Source organism: Gossypium hirsutum, chromosome D03, assembly GCF_007990345.1.
Source record: "Gossypium hirsutum isolate 1008001.06 chromosome D03, Gossypium_hirsutum_v2.1, whole genome shotgun sequence".
Lineage (NCBI taxonomy): Eukaryota > Viridiplantae > Streptophyta > Magnoliopsida > Malvales > Malvaceae > Gossypium > Gossypium hirsutum.
In genome coordinates, this window is record NC_053439.1 from 8,689,644 (window position 1) to 8,706,195 (window position 16,552).

Below are 16,552 nucleotides of genomic sequence, written 5' to 3' on the forward strand. Positions count from 1 at the left end.
GTCATATTGCATTGCATGGGGTGAAACGATGTGAATGAAAGAAATTGAACAGTTTATCTGCACCATTAAGTGGTTTATCCACACCGTTTGAACAACTTTTATCTGCAACGTTTGAACAGTTTATTAGCAACTTCAATTTGCAAATATGTTATGTATCCACAACCTTTTGGCAACTAGTCTGTAAAAACTATTTTATCAAAATATCCGGTGGTATATCCACCGTTTTTTATTACTAGTGATTTATCCACAATGAGTGGATCGTCCACAACAATGAGTGATTTTATCCATAACATGGTGTAAATGTAGGGAGTTCTAGGAAGCTTTTACTGTAGTGTGTAGTGGTGGGGTAAAAACCTTTTTTCTAATAAATTGAAATTGAATGATTTATGAGCATTTGTATTGTCGTGAACACCGAGATATTATGATAATGAGTTAATCTGGAACATCGAAATTTTGAGTTGCTATTAAAATTGTGTTTATCCTTTAAACATTGAGATATTATGTTGATGAAATTTATCTGATTTACTGATATTTTGTATTGTTAATTAATTGCGGTTTATCCTTTGAAGTATGTTTTGTCTATTGTTTACTTTGATCTTTTTGCAATGGAACTCACACTGAGCTTCATAGCTCACTACCGTTTTTATTTCTATCCTTACAGATAGCCCACCAAGTTAGAACGTGGGCCCGGCATACGGAGGGCTCGGCTCGAATTGACAGTTCTACCATATGAATATTTTAAAATTACTAATTGATATTTTTATTATTCAGATACTATCATTTTATTTTGAACTATGGCATGAGACTTAGGTTGATTTTTAATTAACATGCATGTCTTTTAAATAATTCTTTTTAAATGTTGAATCATGGATTATAACCAAATATGCATGAAATATAGATGTTATTAAAACTAAGTTAAAAATCACGTTTCCACAGCAAGATTATAAATAAATTTTCTCTAATAAATAAATTAGAAATTAACTAAAATTTTCAATGATAATCATCCTTTACAAAAAAGATGTTAAACTACTTTTTTTAACTCATAGATTTTTCTAAAAATAATCTAATTTTTCTTCTAAAATAAAAAAAAATGTTTTGAATCGACTATTTTATAAACCTCGATTGCTACTAGGTCATTTTGATGGCTAATGTAATTTCCCGAATTTAGGTCTAACGTCTAAGCCAAATTGGGGAGGTTACAGAGAAATTTAGAAATTGGGAATTTTCAATGTTAAATGATAGAAAAGACAAATACTAAAGAAGTTTAGAAAAGTCTATATATTGAGAGAAAAAAAATTAGGGTATTAACTAGATTGTAAGAGATTGAAAAGTATTGGGGCCAAAGTGAAAAAATTTAAAGTTAAAATGATTAAATTGAATTGAAGGAAAATGAGGGACTAGAGGTGAAAATTTACCAAAAGAAAGAATGAATCATACATGGTATTATAGAAAAAGTTAAGGACAAAATGGAAAATATTTGAGTTAGATAATTATGAAAATTTACCAAAAGAAAGAATGAATCATACATGGTATTATAGAAAAAGTTAAAGGACAAAATGGTAAATATTTGAGTTAGATAATTATAAAAAGTGTAATGATTAAGGACTAAATTGTCTGAAAACATAATTGGTAGGGCACAATGATAATTAAGTGAATAAAATAATTATTGAGAGTGTATTAATTAAATATGAAATTGTGTCAAATAAGATTGGAGGGTCAAAATCTAAATCATTAAATTAAAAGATATTTTAATGGATTAAGTAGAAAAGTGTAGAAAAAGATGAAAGAACCTTTCATCTTTATATATGCCATCCGCACCACTTCTTATAGCCACCATCTTCAACTTTCCATTTTCTTACAAATAGGTCCTCACAATTAAGTTAAATTCCTCTAATTTCTTTTATGATTAGTGAGTGAAATTAATAGAGAAATGTAGTAACTACCCAAATTTCATAAGAAATGCATCCATGAATGCCTTGAAAGAGAGAAAATAAGAGATTAGTATTGAGTACAAGAGATTAAGGTAAGAAATGTTAACTTTTCATGAAATACATATTAGTTTTGATTGAAAAACATAGATTATGATATGTGAGTATGATTTTAACGTGTAAATATTGTATGTTTTTATACGATAAATGAAGAAAAAGTGAAGGAAAGTGAGAAACAAGTGGAGAGTTAAAGCAAAGGAGGAGCCAAAGTAAGAAATAGAAAAAAAAACTTGATTCCTAACTTTGAGTTGTAAGTACAACTAGAGTTTCACTTTTTTTTTCAAAATTTGTGGTAAATTGTTAAGTTAAATTAGATGGATATAAGTCTTAATATGATGTTTAATTATAAGCTTGCATGTTTTATAAATAAAGAATAAGATTTGATAATGATTAAGTATAAGGAAATGATAAATTGATTTTATTTACTAAGTATTACGTAATAGAGAAAATAAAAGAAAAGTAAGTAAAAAAAGACTAAAGTGTAAAAGATATAAAAGTTGATAGAATTACAATTATTATAAATAAATGAGTATACAAAGTGAAATATGTTAATGAGTAAAATATGGAAGGATGCGGTAAAGTTATGATAATATTTGATAAACTATGAAAAAGAAAAGGATTAAATTGCAAAATATGTAAAAGTGACATGTGAAAGACATAGTAAGAATTATTAGTGAATTATGGAATTTTTATAAGGTATTATGATATATGTGATATATTATTGATATATGATTTTTTTGTTAATTGAATTGTTATATCAATTATTAAATTAAAATAAGTTCAAAGTATTTGAATTATGTTTTGAAATAAGAAAATGAAATGGATTATGATATAGTTTCTCAAGTAGACGAGATAAGAACTAGTGGGATATAGATGACATACCATTAAGGAAATTTAGCGCACTCTCTATTACGCACTTCAATGTTGTCTCATTACGCACTTTAATTTTGTCCTGTACTGATTCGTATATCCCACATGTTCTGTTTAGTGTACTAGGCCTTTGTTAAATGTTTAATACTATATTTGTTAAATGAAGAAACAAGAAAATTAAATGCATTGAAATAGGACTAAATTGGGTCTTGATAAATAATAGCAATAGATGAAAAGATGTAATAATTGATTGGTAAGTTTAAAGTTAATTATGAGTACATGTTCTGAATAAATTTATGAAAATGATCATAAAATAAATTAAGTTTTTATATTGGAAAAAAATGTTAATTAAACTCCGGGTGTATTTACTAAGCTAGCAATAACTTAACATGTGTTTTATACACGTAGGAAAAAGAGTAGAAACAAAGGATACCAAAGATTTGAAGCATCTCATCACATCACCGGAGTCGAAAAAGACTAATTCTTCTCTAGTTTGTCTTAGATAAGTGGCATGTACCTAGATGAGTGTTATGTTAGTAAATGAAATGTTAAGTGATCTAGTCGTAAAACTTGATATTGGTTTGATTATTTTAAGAAATTGAGTATGGAGAATGCATGATTATAATTGATAAATGAAATGATCTGGTTTAAATTGTCTATTGAATAGGGAATTTACATGGTGAAATTGATGGGCTATTTTGACAAATTTTCCTTTGGATTTTCTAAAATATCGAACCTTATTTAGGTATCAATACTTTGACTAGGGAACAAATATATATGAATCTTATTTGATTTTTCTAAAATATTGAAGTTTAAAACGGTATCAATACCAATACAGGGGTATCGATACTTGAAACAAGGTATCGATACCTACGAGGCAGTATCAGTACTTCAGCGCTATTTTGCATAAATGAGATGTTTAAACAAAAATTTTATCCAATTTTATTCAATATAATAGTAATATGAAAATAACAAGTAAATAATATTAGAACATTCTCTATAAAAGGTCCGATTTAATAGTATAAGGCCAAGGTTACTCTGACATCAAATGTGACATTCCATATTTTGACCCGGGTGGTCGGGTCGGATATAGGGGTGTTACATTTATTAGTATCAAAATCCAGTTTTCTAATCCTAAGGTCAAAAATGAATCTAGAAGTACATGTCGTTTGTTTACTGATGTGATGAGATGTGATTTTTTTTTTTTTTTTTGGATAAAGCTAGATTGTGTGATGTGGATAGAAGATGTCCCGAGATTCTAGAGATGCTTCAAATGAAGAAATAGAAAGTAGGGCTTCTAATCTTAACCGAGGAGAACGTGTACCACTGTCTGCGGCCCAGAATGAGCAGGAAGAACTAGTAAGATCAAGGTCTGAACAAAGGCAAGAGTGATAGGAAAACAAGAAATGAATCAGAATTAGTACATGTTAAAGGTCCAAACACAATAAGCTTTCTTTTAGACATTAATCCAGTTCTCAGCAGTTTATCATAATCAATGTCCCTCCAGTCCTCCTCCACCTCCTGTCCCTCTTGTGCCAGAATCATAGTCCCAACAACAATTTTCTGTTACAAATTAACTATCTCCTCTGGAGAAAATTAGAAAACATGGAGCTGAAGAATTTAGAGGTAAGAAATAAGATGATCATGCTATGGTTGGATATTGGTTAAAAAACAGTTCAGATGGAGACAAGTTGAGATGTGTTGTGTCATTATTACAAGATGAAACTTATCAATGATGGACCACTGTAAAGAGTGTGAATTCGGTTGAAAGAATTACATGAAATTTCTTCTTATCAGAATTTAAAAAGAAGTTTGTGGGTCAACTATATTTGGAAAGTAAGAAGTGAGAATTCATTGATTTGAAGCAAAACAAAATCACTGTCTGAATACAAAAAAGAATTTGTGAGATTGAGTAAATATGCTTGAGAGCTAGTGACTACGGAATCTGATGTGTAGAAGATTCGAGTGGGGACTGAATGAATATCTTTATGTACATGTGGGTTTGAATTTACAAGATTTATCATCTTTGGTTGAAAGAGCACAAAGAATAGAAGGAATGAATAGACACAAGACAAGAACTCGGGAAAAAGAGTAACCACTAGTTGAACAAACTATGAAAACTACTCAAGTTCAGCAAGGGGAAATCGGATAGAAACAGTAAGTGGCACTGTTAGTAGTCAGAGATATGGAAAAGAAGTAGCAAATTGATCCGAATCTCAAATGATACCACGAGCTTATGCAGTTATGCCATTTGATAATCCTGATGTGATAACTGGTAATGTTTCTTTAACTAATATTTTAATGTTTGTGTTAATTGATTTCGGTTCTGCCCATTAGTGGGAAAAAAAAAAGAGAATAATTAGTAGAATGTGTCGAGAAGGATGAATTAAACATTAGTTCTCCTGGGTAAAGGGAGAAGAAAGTGAAACATATGAGTAATGATTTTTGAGAAGTTACAGATTATAGATTTTATGTTAAGCTTACAGTTTTGATGTGATACTTGGCATGATCTGCATATCAGAATATGGTGAAAACTTGGTTGAAATTTCAGTACTGCCCTGCAAAAATTTCTTCAAATTTGATAGTCAGTTTGAATCAGTGATTCAAAAATTAAAAGACAGGTTTAGAGATTGTATTATTGAGTCTGGAGCCTGTTGCATTACATGGGATTCTTGACATGAATGGGAATCAATAGTTATTGATTGATTTTAGTTATCAATATTGGAAAAACTTTTATGATGTTTTTCATGTATAAATGTCGAAATAGTTTCAGAAGAAATTGAAAATTCAGATAGATCTTATATCCGAAGGAGCGATGTGGGTGAGTGAAGAAATTATAAGACAATAGTATTGCAGTTACCAGAGTATTATCAATTTTTGAGGACAAAATTTTTTAAGCGGGAGAGAAATGTAAAATCCTCAAAATTTTAGGAATTTGAAACAATGATAAATAAATAGTGAATTAGTTATAATTTGAGAAAGTCGAAATTTGAACATTTTCAGTGTTATAAGAAAGTGAAGTCAGATACTGAAAAAGTTTGGAAAAGTCTATATATTGAGAGAAATAAATCTGGGGTATTAACTAGATTGTAAGAGAGTGAAAAGTATTGGAGGTAAATTGAGAAAATTAAGGTTAGAATGATTAAATTGAATTAAAAGAAAAAGGAGGAGGGATAGAGGTGAAAGTTTGCCAAAAGAAAGAATAAATCATACATGGTAGTATAGAAAAAGTTAAAAGGACAAAATGGTGATTATTTGAAAGAAATAATTATGAAAAGTGTAATGATTAAGGATTAAGGACTAAATTGTGTCAAAACATGATTGGTAAGGCAAAATGGTAATTAAGTCAACAGCTTAAGTATGACATAATACAAGAATATGGGACAAAGGAACTTCAGCTAACAAGTGACAGAAACCAAACTAAATTGGGTCTTTCCACCATCAATATTCCTTTCAAATCCTAGTTCATATCACTTATCTTATGTCCATCCCTAGCAAAAGCAAAAGCATGCTTGGATGATGAATTATTCTCCTCCCATTATCAAACTCCAAGGCAGCCCACTAAATCAAACTTTGTATTCACACCCAGATTCCCTGTGTTTGATCACCCATATTTGTATTCTAATAATATAGGCAAGTACAACTAGTTTGAGTTCCTCTACTTAAGAATTTGAGCAAAATTTGCAGCAAACAAGAACAAAACAAACCCACATTTGATATAGGAAACAAGTATGCGTCTATGATGATACAAAGCATGCCAATATGTGAGGTTATTAAAACCTGGAAATATTCAGAAAGTACCTATATTTGGCATCTCCAATCCTCAATTATCCCCGCAGTTTATGTCCTTGTGCACAACATCACGTAAAAAATCCGTAATGACAGACTCAAAATCCGGCATTTTGGCATACCCCGGAAAATAATTGATATCGATGACTAGGTAATTCTCCTTGTTTTTCCCATCCCTAATCACATCGAAATTAAACAAATTTAACCTCAATTCCTCCTTTAACCCTTCCACCAACTCCTTCACTAAACTCTCCGGGGGCATTTCCGTCTTTTCAAATTTACAACCTTCCCCTCCCCCTGCCGCTGCCAAATTCGAGACCTGCGAAAACGGCAGTGAACCTTTCAAATTTACCAGTTTCTCCTCCGAAATATCGGGTAACGACTTCCGTTTCACGCACCGGAAATATTTGCCGGCCACGTAGACTTTAAAGACGACGCCGCCGTGATTAACGAACTCCTGCAAAACAAACGGCGCCGTTAAGTTATTTAACCCATCTTTGTCGAAGATGAGGTGCAGTTTGTGCGACGTCTCACTGCCGTCCGCGTCTAACGGCTTCGCGATTAACGGAAAGTTGAGTTTCAAATTTTCCAAACCCGTAACTTCGGTAATGGTGATTTGTTTGGGGACTCCGGTGTTGTTTATTTTTAGTTTCGAAACAGTTTCGAGCATTGAGATTCTGTTTCGAAGGATGTCGATGGACTCTGGAGAGGCGATGATGGGGATGTTAGGGTTTCGGGAAGCGAAGTCTTGAAGATTTTGTTTCCAGTCGGAGTCGTACAATTTGTGGAGGATGCAATCGAAGGGTCCTTGTTGGATCAAAGGTTTGGTGGGGTCGATTTTGGTTAAAACAACGCCATTCTGGGAGGCGTGAGAAAGGAGGGACGGTACGATGAAAGTTTGCTCCTTTTTCGGAGTTAAAGCGTAGCCGATTTGGTAGGGTTTTGAAGAAAGATTTGACATTTTTGGGAGGGAGATCTGTTTGGAAGACGAGAAAGTTGAGGAAAGTAGAAGTTGCAGTGAGAAAATAATACATATGAGCTTCAGGAGAACGTGGCAAGTTGAATATATTTATAACACGTGTACTACTGCGTCCAGACTCAAATGTTAACTGAAAAGAAAAAGGAATAAGGAGAAAATACGGAAAAGTCAAATACGTAATTAGAATATAGAGATCTAATAAATAAATGACATGAACAATTTAAATTTAGTTAATAATATATCAGTATATAGAGGTGATAAAAAATTATAATATAATTAAATGTAAATATTAGATTAAAAGAAAATGATTTATTTATATAAATAGCATGTGTTTAAATCTGTAACTTTTTATTAATTTTTATAAAAAATAAAATATTAAGATACTTTTAAATAATATAAATTTTTAAAATACAGATTAATATTTTCATAATTTTTTTAATCAATTGGTGTTCGGTTGACTTTTAACATCAATCAATTAAGAGTTTAAATAATGGTATAAATAAGTTATATATAAGTGAGAGAAAACATTTTAAATAAAATAATTTGTTTTTAAAAAATTATTTAGTAATTACTATTGATATAATGGTAAATAATCACATTTATGATTGAATTTCTCAAAAATAATATTTTTTTTAAAATTACCAAATTAAATTTTTTTTAAGTATTGGAGTAGGCCGAAATAACAAAAAAGCTTCCAATTAGAAGCATTTTTAGCGGATTTATAGAAAAATGCTTCCAGTTAGAAGTGTGTTCCTTCTTGTCTGATTTTTTATTGTTAGGGTTTTAATTTTTTTTAAACAGGTTAAGGTTTCTAGGTTCTAGTGGTTTAGGGTTTTGTATATTTTTAAAGTTTTTTTTTATATATTCTTTAGATTTTTAATAATTTTTGAGATGTAAAGTTAATAATTATTTAATTTGATATTTACAACAATTGTATTTACACCAATCATATATTCGAATTGTAACATTTAATTCAATTCATAATCTAAAATCGAACTCCTCGATTCAATTAACTTCTAGTTTGTAATTTTTTTCTATTTTTACGAATGCAACTGAGTTTTGATCAGATTTTTTTTACAGGAGGTTGAGGTCAATCAGATTTTTCGGTACATTTTTTTCGAACTTTCAGTGCATTTTTTACGGGTGGTTGAGGTTGATCAGATTTTTTACGGGTGGTTGAGGTTGATCAAATTTCTGGAAATGCACTGAAAACACGTCCTACGTGGTGCGTTTTCCCTCTAACGCTTTCAGCGCATGCAAACTTCCACTCACCTCGGCTTTATAAAAGGATGGTTTTTAGCATTGAGTGGCATAAAGCAATTTCGAGCAAACAAAATTGCAAGAAGAAGAGGAAGTTGGCAAGATGTTTTATAAGGCTTAATTTGAAGCAACCACGCAATTTGCATTAAGTAAGGATCTATTTTTGTTGTTCATATATAATTACAACATTATTTTTTTGCATAATGTTTTTGTTTTGAACATGTGGAACATGTTATTTCGTTGAAAATGAGTGGATAAATTAATGTTATTGTTTATTACGATGATGAAGTCCATGACGTCGAGAATGGGGTTTTTTTTATAACACAACGCAATTGGCTTTTAACCCAAACATACAATTGCCAAAACTGCGTAGAAGAATTAGGCGAAAAATCGTCGGATCCAATCAGATGAAAGTACCATAATTGGAATATCGATTTTGTGCTTCGATCAACCTCGTCAAATATGATGCTTTCGATATCAAAGACGCAAGGGGGTTGAGGCAATGGTGCAGACGCATATTACTAGTGTATCACTAATACTCGAGTTATATGCGATGTTTGCAAACACAGATGAAGGCGCTTGGAGGTCAAAATATGTTCCAGTTCGAGAGGTCAGAACGGAAGAACAAGCTTCAAGATTCTAACGACACAGTTGTGCAATAGGTTCATTACTTTGTTAGAAAGTTCTCATTATGGTATCCCAGAATTATCAATGGGAAGACACTCATCGGTTTCTGTAACACCCGATTTTCAATTAACCGGAAAACTTGAAATAGTTAGAGGATTAATGTAACACCCCATTTCCTGAACTAATCGCAAGCTCCGAGCAACAGGATGTCATATTCGTTGTTGGAACAACAAATATCATTCGATCCATAAAAATTTCAAATCATACATTTAAACCCATAGCCACATCATGATTAACATACAAATATCTCAACTAATAACCTATTTATTCATTGCATTTCATGCATCCTCTATTCCAACTATATATATATTGATTCACACCCAAAGCATTAAAACCTCATCTAAATACTCGCATTGCAACATCAAGATCAAATGTATACATAGTACAAAACATTATCAACTATCATATATGCCTATTTATATAACATAAAATCCTATAGGTACATGCCAACCAAAGTAGCAATAGGTACATGCCGACCAAAGTAGCAATAGTTTCACCAACTCGATGAGTGCCGGATTATCTGCTGGATGCTAATAACAATGAGTGCACACGATTGAACCTAACCTACGCATGGAAAACAAACCGGACGCTGAGTAATCAACTCAGTGGCATTTCTATAACTAATATTATAACATAACAAAAATTATGTAAGGACATAAACAAAATAAGATAATTATGTAAGAACATAAACAAAATAAGATAATCAAAGGTCCAAAAGGAGTTTAATATGTTAAATTATGTTATAAGAACATAATCATTTCATATTGCATTTGTAGTCATATCGGCTGGTTGCCACATATTCATCTTCAAATTCCTGACCTGTAACTCCAAAATTCAATTAAACATTGAACAATCTCTTACATGCAAATAAATCACGCTTTGCAAACAAAACCGGGTCTAAAATTAGCTTACAAAAGCTCCGAGAACAAACAAGGATTAAATTGTAACATTTTTAAAATAATAAGCGAATGTGAGAAACATGGGTCACACGGTTGTGTGGGTTAAAAGTCCAACTTACCATAGGTCACATGGCCTTGTAGTGCTAGCTCATGTAGTGCATGATTGAGCTAATCAGTATCAAATTTCATGCCTTAATTGGCACCCAGATACACCATTCAAATCTAGTAGCACAAGCAATTCTATCAAGCACTACCAAGTTTCTCAATCAACTATCATCCTTATAACAATTCCTACCATTCTATTCAATTTATGGCCATTTCATTTCTAGCAACTCAAATCACATTCTCAACCTCACAAACATACCAACTGCATACTCAACTCATAACAATAAACCAGATTTGAATGACATAAAAATACAAATTCTAACCGTTAAGACAGCAATTCAGACAACAACCAAGCATATAATTCGATTAACTATTTAATGCATTAATTTGGTAGTTTCCTAGTTACGCACTTCTGAACAACAACTTAATATTTATTCTTAGAAATAGCAGATTTAATATTTATTTACAGACAATAATTAAACATCCAATTTTTGAACAACATTTTAATACATTTATTCAGACCACCCCATTTTGTACAAAATGGACTGCCCTGTTTATACAACATTATTATGTATAACATCAAATTGGACAGGTTATTACATCAAGTATGCAAGCACTTAACCGGCAAGAAATCATAATTAATATGTCTGTCTTTGAACAACTTAAATGCATTGATAATGCAAGAGATTAAGGCACATTAACAGCCTAAATGTTAAACATTAATCCCGAGGATGAAATGTTGAAAATCTAGCATTCGAACAAATTGAAATCCAGCATTCAACAGCAGCAACTTATAGCATTTAAATCATAAATTTCCCTTTAATTTAGACAGCAACAAAGAGTAACAATACATAGTATTAAAATCAATAAACAACAGCTCATTTAACCCTTACAATGAGTAGCCAAATTAAAAAAAAAAAGACAACATTTAACCGAAGTTCCCTTCATTTAAAACAACAGTTAATGGCATTTAAATCAAAGGGATTTGTATGTTGAATTTTCAGCATTTGGGCTGCATTAAACACTTCCAATCAACAGTCAAATTTAATAATCAACAATCACACTTTCCTTCATTTACAACAGCAGGTCAAAGCATTTAAACAAAAGAATATGCATGCTAAATTTCCAGCATTTGGACAACATTTCAACATGAAAATTTCCAGCTTTTCACCTTCAATATTTCGAATATTCAAAAGCAAAAAGAAGGGTACAACTAATCAATTAAAATTTTTGAACATAATTCAAGGTATATGTTCAACCGAACATTCATGTTAACTCATAATCAACAAGGTATTAAGTAGAAAATAAAAACATTATTAGCATGCATGCTATCTGCATACAACTACCGTTCAACTTCCATCTCCTACCAGCCTTACCAATTTCACCATTTGAAAGAACAGTAAGGAAAAGAAGAGAAAAGAACAAGGGCGTGACTGTGAGAATCTCACCAGAAAATCCAACAGAAACTACTCTGAAGCCGTGCCTTTCCCTTTCTTACTGCTGCTTCCAGCTTCTCCCTTAGCTGTACACAACCATTTCCTTGTTAAAACAAAAGAAAACACATTCCGCAGCCCTGTATTTCTACTAGAACACTTCATGAATTTATTAGTCTTGGACATGCAAGAACTCAGCTGCAAGAGGGACCTTCGGTCAAGCTTAAAACCAACCTCTCCAAAGTCCCATTCCCAGTTCCCACCAGTGGTCTAGAGGCAAAGACGAGTTGAGGAATTTACTTATTTTTCTTCCTAAAATCAGCTCCTAATGAGCCCAGTTTGACCATGAAACAGTTTAACCACCCACTTCTCTTTCTTCAAACAGTTAGCAAAGATGAGCATAAGGAAAGAAAATCAAAATGTTTAAGTCTTTTTCTGTTTCTATCTTTCGTCCAGCCACAACCATTCACAACTTCAGTTTCCTCGCTCTTTTATCTTTCTCACCGTCCCATCCCTTTTTCCCAAGAAAATCCATTTTAATTAAAATTATATGACAATATCTAAATGTTAGTGGGAACAATCATTGACCAATTTCCCATGTTTACAATCGACCACCCAACCAAAAGTCACACACACCCTAAACCCATTAGTTAACATTATAAAATATTAAGCATAATGATTAACACCACCATCATCTAACTATCTAGTTTCATTTGAAAGAAACATTTGTAAAGCATAACTATGTAGATAACTGGCGCTAACTAGCCCAACCACCAAACCAAAATTCCCTCCTCAACCAAGGTTATGAATTGAAATAAAATGAATGTCTTTGGAGTTATTAAATTTACAAAAGAAAAACAATACTCTAACCCTCTATCTTGTATTGAAATGATACTTTTACCATTTAAATCCTTAATTTAATTATCTTAAATCACCTTAGGTAATTACAATTTCAAAAAATTAATTTTTGAAGAAACTTTAATACAATTTTAATAAATAAAAGAGAGTTGAGAGAAGAATAAAATTTAAGTGAGAAATTCAAGAGAGATTTGAGAGAAATTCGAGAGAGATTTAAAAATATGAGAGAGAGAGAGTTGAGATTGAATTGTAAAAAAAGGAAAGAAAATAGGGTTTATATAGAAGAAAAAATTCGTTAAGGGGGTTCAACGACCATTTGCTAAAAATGTTTTCAACTAAAAGCATTTACATTTTCGCTATTTCAACTTGATCCCATAATTTTTTTTTAAATGGCTTAAACTAGTATTTTTTTTAAAAGGCAGTATTTTTAGCACTCCAGGGTACTTTACCATAAAAGATTTTTGGAATTTTAGGGGGTTTGGTTCAGTAAAATATTCTGAGTCAACGGAAAATGTTAAGTTAGTAAACTGAAAAAGAAAGCTTTATCCCATTAGGCAAGAAGGAGTGGAAGACCAAACCTCTCACTTTATTCACTCTCTCACCTCCACTCATCTCGTAAAAGGACTCCATCATAGGCAAATTTTCTGTTTCTCCATGATCTTGGATTTGGTAGCTTTCATACACTAAAGCAATACACAGAAAGCCTAGAGAATCAGAAGGTTAGTTAATCTTTTCTTTTCTTTTTTGTTTTTGTTTTTTAAATTTAGGTTTGAATTGTCCTATCTTTGTAGTTGGGACTATTTTATTTAGGAATTTGGTGTTTGGATCATGTGAACAAGGTGGGTGTTTCTTTTTTTTTGATGGATTTTATTGCAACTTCAGTTTCTATTTGGTTGGTTAAAAATGAGAAAAAAAAACAAATAGAAAATATAAAAGGTATTTTCTAGTTTGAGGTGAAAAAAGCACCTCTTTGAATGGTTAGCTGCCCAATGAAGATTTTGATTTTCAGCTGAGTGTTATGTACTTGTATGAACTCTGTTTGAGATTAATGATGTGAGTTTTGGTTGATATAATTTACAACTTAGTTGTTTTGATTAATACTTTGTTATCTGTTTATCTAATATTGAGAGGGACACTCGAGAATTAGATGAAATCTTGCAATACTTGGAAAAATAGTGATGATTTTGATAATTGAATATTAGTTTCTTTAACCTTCCTTACGTGTCTTGCAAATGTTTTAATATGAAAGTGAAGTTAAACTGTAGATTTTTCATTTTAATTAAGTGGAAAAGTTTCAGTATTGTTAACAAATATGTTTCATTTTTATAGATATGTACAAGAACCAACTCAAAGAAGTTGCTTTAATCTGGTGTCTAATTCTTGCATCCGAGAAGGACCTAAATTTTTAATGCAGCTTGTTACACCAGGAAACTATGCTTTTATAAACTCTGAAATAATTTGTTCTCTTCATCTTGCCACTGTATTTTTCTTGGAATCTCTACCCTCTGTAACATACTTCTCAATGATTGTCTTTTAAATGAGAATGTCCTATATATTTCTCATGCATATAAAAACTCATGTTTAGTACCAAATGTAATAGCTTAAATGCAAGAGCCTTAGTTGGAAAGAAACATGAAAAAGTGATTGGTTTTTCCATATTCGGTTCAGTAAATCTTATGGTCACTTCCATGATATTTTCATTGATTCCTAGTTACTTAGGAACTTCCAAACTGAAGGGCCGACCCCGTTTGAGAAAGGCAGGCGACCAAACCAATATCTTTATTGTTCCCTTTGTTCTTGTTCGATTGTTTTGCAACTTACAACTATATATAAAACATCGGGGAAGGGAAGGTATCAAAACTCACAAGCTTATAATCAGAAAAAAAGAGAAAGATGCAGGGCCATGTCTCACAGGATACTCCGGTTGGTGTTCCGGCAGCTTTAATATGGGATGTATACCGTGGTCTGGAACTGGGGAGGCTTGTGGATAAACTAGCACCGGAGGTTCTTGGAAGGGTAGAATTCCTAGAAGGTGATGGAGGCGTTGGAACCATTGCCAAACTCACACTTCCCCCAGGCACGTACTTGATATATTGATAGTCTTTGGTTAGAAATAATAAGTGATTCTATTTTGCAATAAAATGTGAATTTCATTGTAGGAAGCCCTGGAAGGGGTTACATGAAAGAAAGATTCACAAAGATTGATGATGAAAATCGAGTTAAAGAAACAGAAGTGCTTGAAGGAGGATACAAAGATCTTGGATTCGATGTGGTTCGTATTCGGTTAGAGATAGTGGAGAAAGATTCGGAATCATGTATGGTGAGGTCAACTATAGAGTATGAAGGAGACGAGAAGCTTGCCGATGTTGTTTCCCATGTCAACGTTAAGCCACTGGAAATGATGGCTGAAATTATTGGGAAACATCTCTGCCAAAACAAATCCACTCTCTAGGACTTTCCCTTTCCATGTTCCAATCCTACTTCGTTTCATTGCTCATTTCTCATATATCTAAGATATGATGGATATATGTCCGTTTTATAGTGTATGTTTGAGGTTTATAATTGTACTTTTGAGAATGTTATATTTAAAATTCGAATATACATTCTCTCCTTAAAAATAATACAATGTGACTTAATTGATGGTTTGATGTTTAAATATAGTTTGATGTGACATAACCTACAATGTGACATACTCTATAATTTAAATATGTGACTTAATTATAAAACATTTTTCTTCCTTTTTCCTAGCTTTGCCCTCAAATTAAATTGACTTTTAAGACAACTAAAAAAATTTAACTTTCAACATAAAGCAAAGGATACTCAATTTCCCTTACTTGATTTATTAAGTCTATCCAAATAAAGGAAAGAAACGAAAATCCATTGCCTTCGCATTGTGCCCCGCCTCCCTACCTCGTCTTTAAAATTTTGACACATCAATTTTTTTTCTTTAAACATTGGTTTATTATGGGTTCAAATATGCTAAAGGTTTTTCTATTCTTTTAAAATTTAAAATTTAATCCTTATAGTTTAATTTTGAGACATTAAGTCCTATATTTTTTTATATAAAAATCTTGGTCCCTCGCCTAATTTTGCCATTAAAGTTAATGGTGTCAAAGGCAAAATAACTTTTTAAACTTTTCATATTTATAATTTTTTTGTCAATTTGATCCTTACCCTTTAAAAGTACTTAAAAATTTTTAAAATTAAATTTTTCATATTTTAAATAAAAACATAAAAATTAAAAAAATTATAATTTTAAAGGATTAAAAATTATGAAAAATAAAATATAAAAATGACTTTAAAATATAAAATATCCAAGATTCAATGATATCTAAATTGGACTAAATTGGCCAGTCAGATCAGGAAATAGTTGGGATATCGATTCGATGAGAGGTAAAAAAACTGGTTGACTTATGAACCAGTACAAATTGGTTGAACCGAGCTAAAAAATTGATGAAACTAACAATTAAACCAATTTCAAACTAGTCTGACCTATTGTTCCCAAAACAACCGGCCAACTAGTTTAAAGTAAATATATTATTAAAAAATAAAAATTCAAAAATATTAAAAACTTATAAAAATTGGTTCAACTGTCAGTTCAACTAATTTTTTAGCCCGGCTCAACCAATCTGTACTGACTTGCAGGTCAACCAGTTTTTTACCTCTCACCGAATTGGTACCCCA

The 16,552-nt window shown here is 31.5% G+C and overlaps 2 protein-coding genes and 2 long non-coding RNA genes across 10 annotated transcripts; 2 read left to right on the top strand and 2 right to left on the bottom strand.

Annotated features, from left to right (window-relative positions):
- Positions 1-3,906: 3,906 nt before the first annotated feature.
- LOC107950542 (inositol-tetrakisphosphate 1-kinase 1) lies at positions 3,907-7,710 on the bottom strand. 3 transcript variants are annotated; one of them, XM_016885413.2, is made up of 2 exons: positions 6,660-7,710; positions 3,907-4,230 (listed from the first exon to the last, which is right to left on the bottom strand). In XM_016885413.2, the coding sequence occupies exon 1, from the start codon at positions 7,606-7,608 to the stop codon at positions 6,682-6,684; it is 927 nt and encodes a 308-aa protein (XP_016740902.1). In that variant the 5' UTR covers positions 7,609-7,710; the 3' UTR covers positions 3,907-4,230; positions 6,660-6,681. The 3 variants fall into 3 exon arrangements, with proteins under 3 accessions (XP_016740902.1, XP_016740900.1, XP_016740901.1); XM_016885411.2 differs by lacking the exon at positions 3,907-4,230 and adding an exon at positions 5,218-5,416; XM_016885412.2 differs by lacking the exon at positions 3,907-4,230 and adding an exon at positions 5,218-5,428.
- A 1,062-nt stretch (positions 7,711-8,772) lies between these two features.
- On the top strand, positions 8,773-10,138 carry LOC121215336 (uncharacterized). The gene is made up of 2 exons (XR_005911146.1): positions 8,773-9,035; positions 9,176-10,138. It is a non-coding gene; the product is annotated as an uncharacterized lncRNA (long non-coding RNA).
- Positions 9,900-13,042, bottom strand: LOC107950541 (uncharacterized). The gene is made up of 2 exons (XR_001698095.2): positions 12,026-13,042; positions 9,900-10,137 (listed from the first exon to the last, which is right to left on the bottom strand). It is a non-coding gene; the product is annotated as an uncharacterized lncRNA (long non-coding RNA).
- A 199-nt stretch (positions 13,043-13,241) lies between these two features.
- On the top strand, positions 13,242-15,524 carry LOC107950540 (norbelladine synthase). 5 transcript variants are annotated; one of them, XM_016885409.2, is made up of 4 exons: positions 13,265-13,587; positions 14,222-14,223; positions 14,748-14,945; positions 15,028-15,524. In XM_016885409.2, the coding sequence occupies exons 3-4, from the start codon at positions 14,762-14,764 to the stop codon at positions 15,318-15,320; spliced, it is 477 nt and encodes a 158-aa protein (XP_016740898.1). In that variant the 5' UTR covers positions 13,265-13,587; positions 14,222-14,223; positions 14,748-14,761; the 3' UTR covers positions 15,321-15,524. The 5 variants fall into 5 exon arrangements, with proteins under 5 accessions (XP_016740899.1, XP_016740898.1, XP_040945656.1 ...); XM_016885410.2 differs by lacking the exon at positions 14,222-14,223 and having other exon boundaries at positions 13,242-13,587; XM_041089722.1 differs by having other exon boundaries at positions 14,198-14,945.
- Positions 15,525-16,552: the final 1,028 nt, after the last annotated feature.

Excerpts from the sequence above, each read along its gene's own strand:
- LOC107950542 (XM_016885413.2), bottom strand. The coding sequence starts at position 7,608 with ATGTCAAATCTTTCTTCAAAACCCTACCAAATCGGCTACGCTTTAACT.
- LOC107950540 (XM_016885410.2), top strand. The coding sequence starts at position 14,762 with ATGCAGGGCCATGTCTCACAGGATACTCCGGTTGGTGTTCCGGCAGCT. Across the intron at positions 14,946-15,027 it reads CAAACTCACACTTCCCCCAG|GAAGCCCTGGAAGGGGTTAC; the intron begins GCACGTACTTGA and ends ATTTCATTGTAG.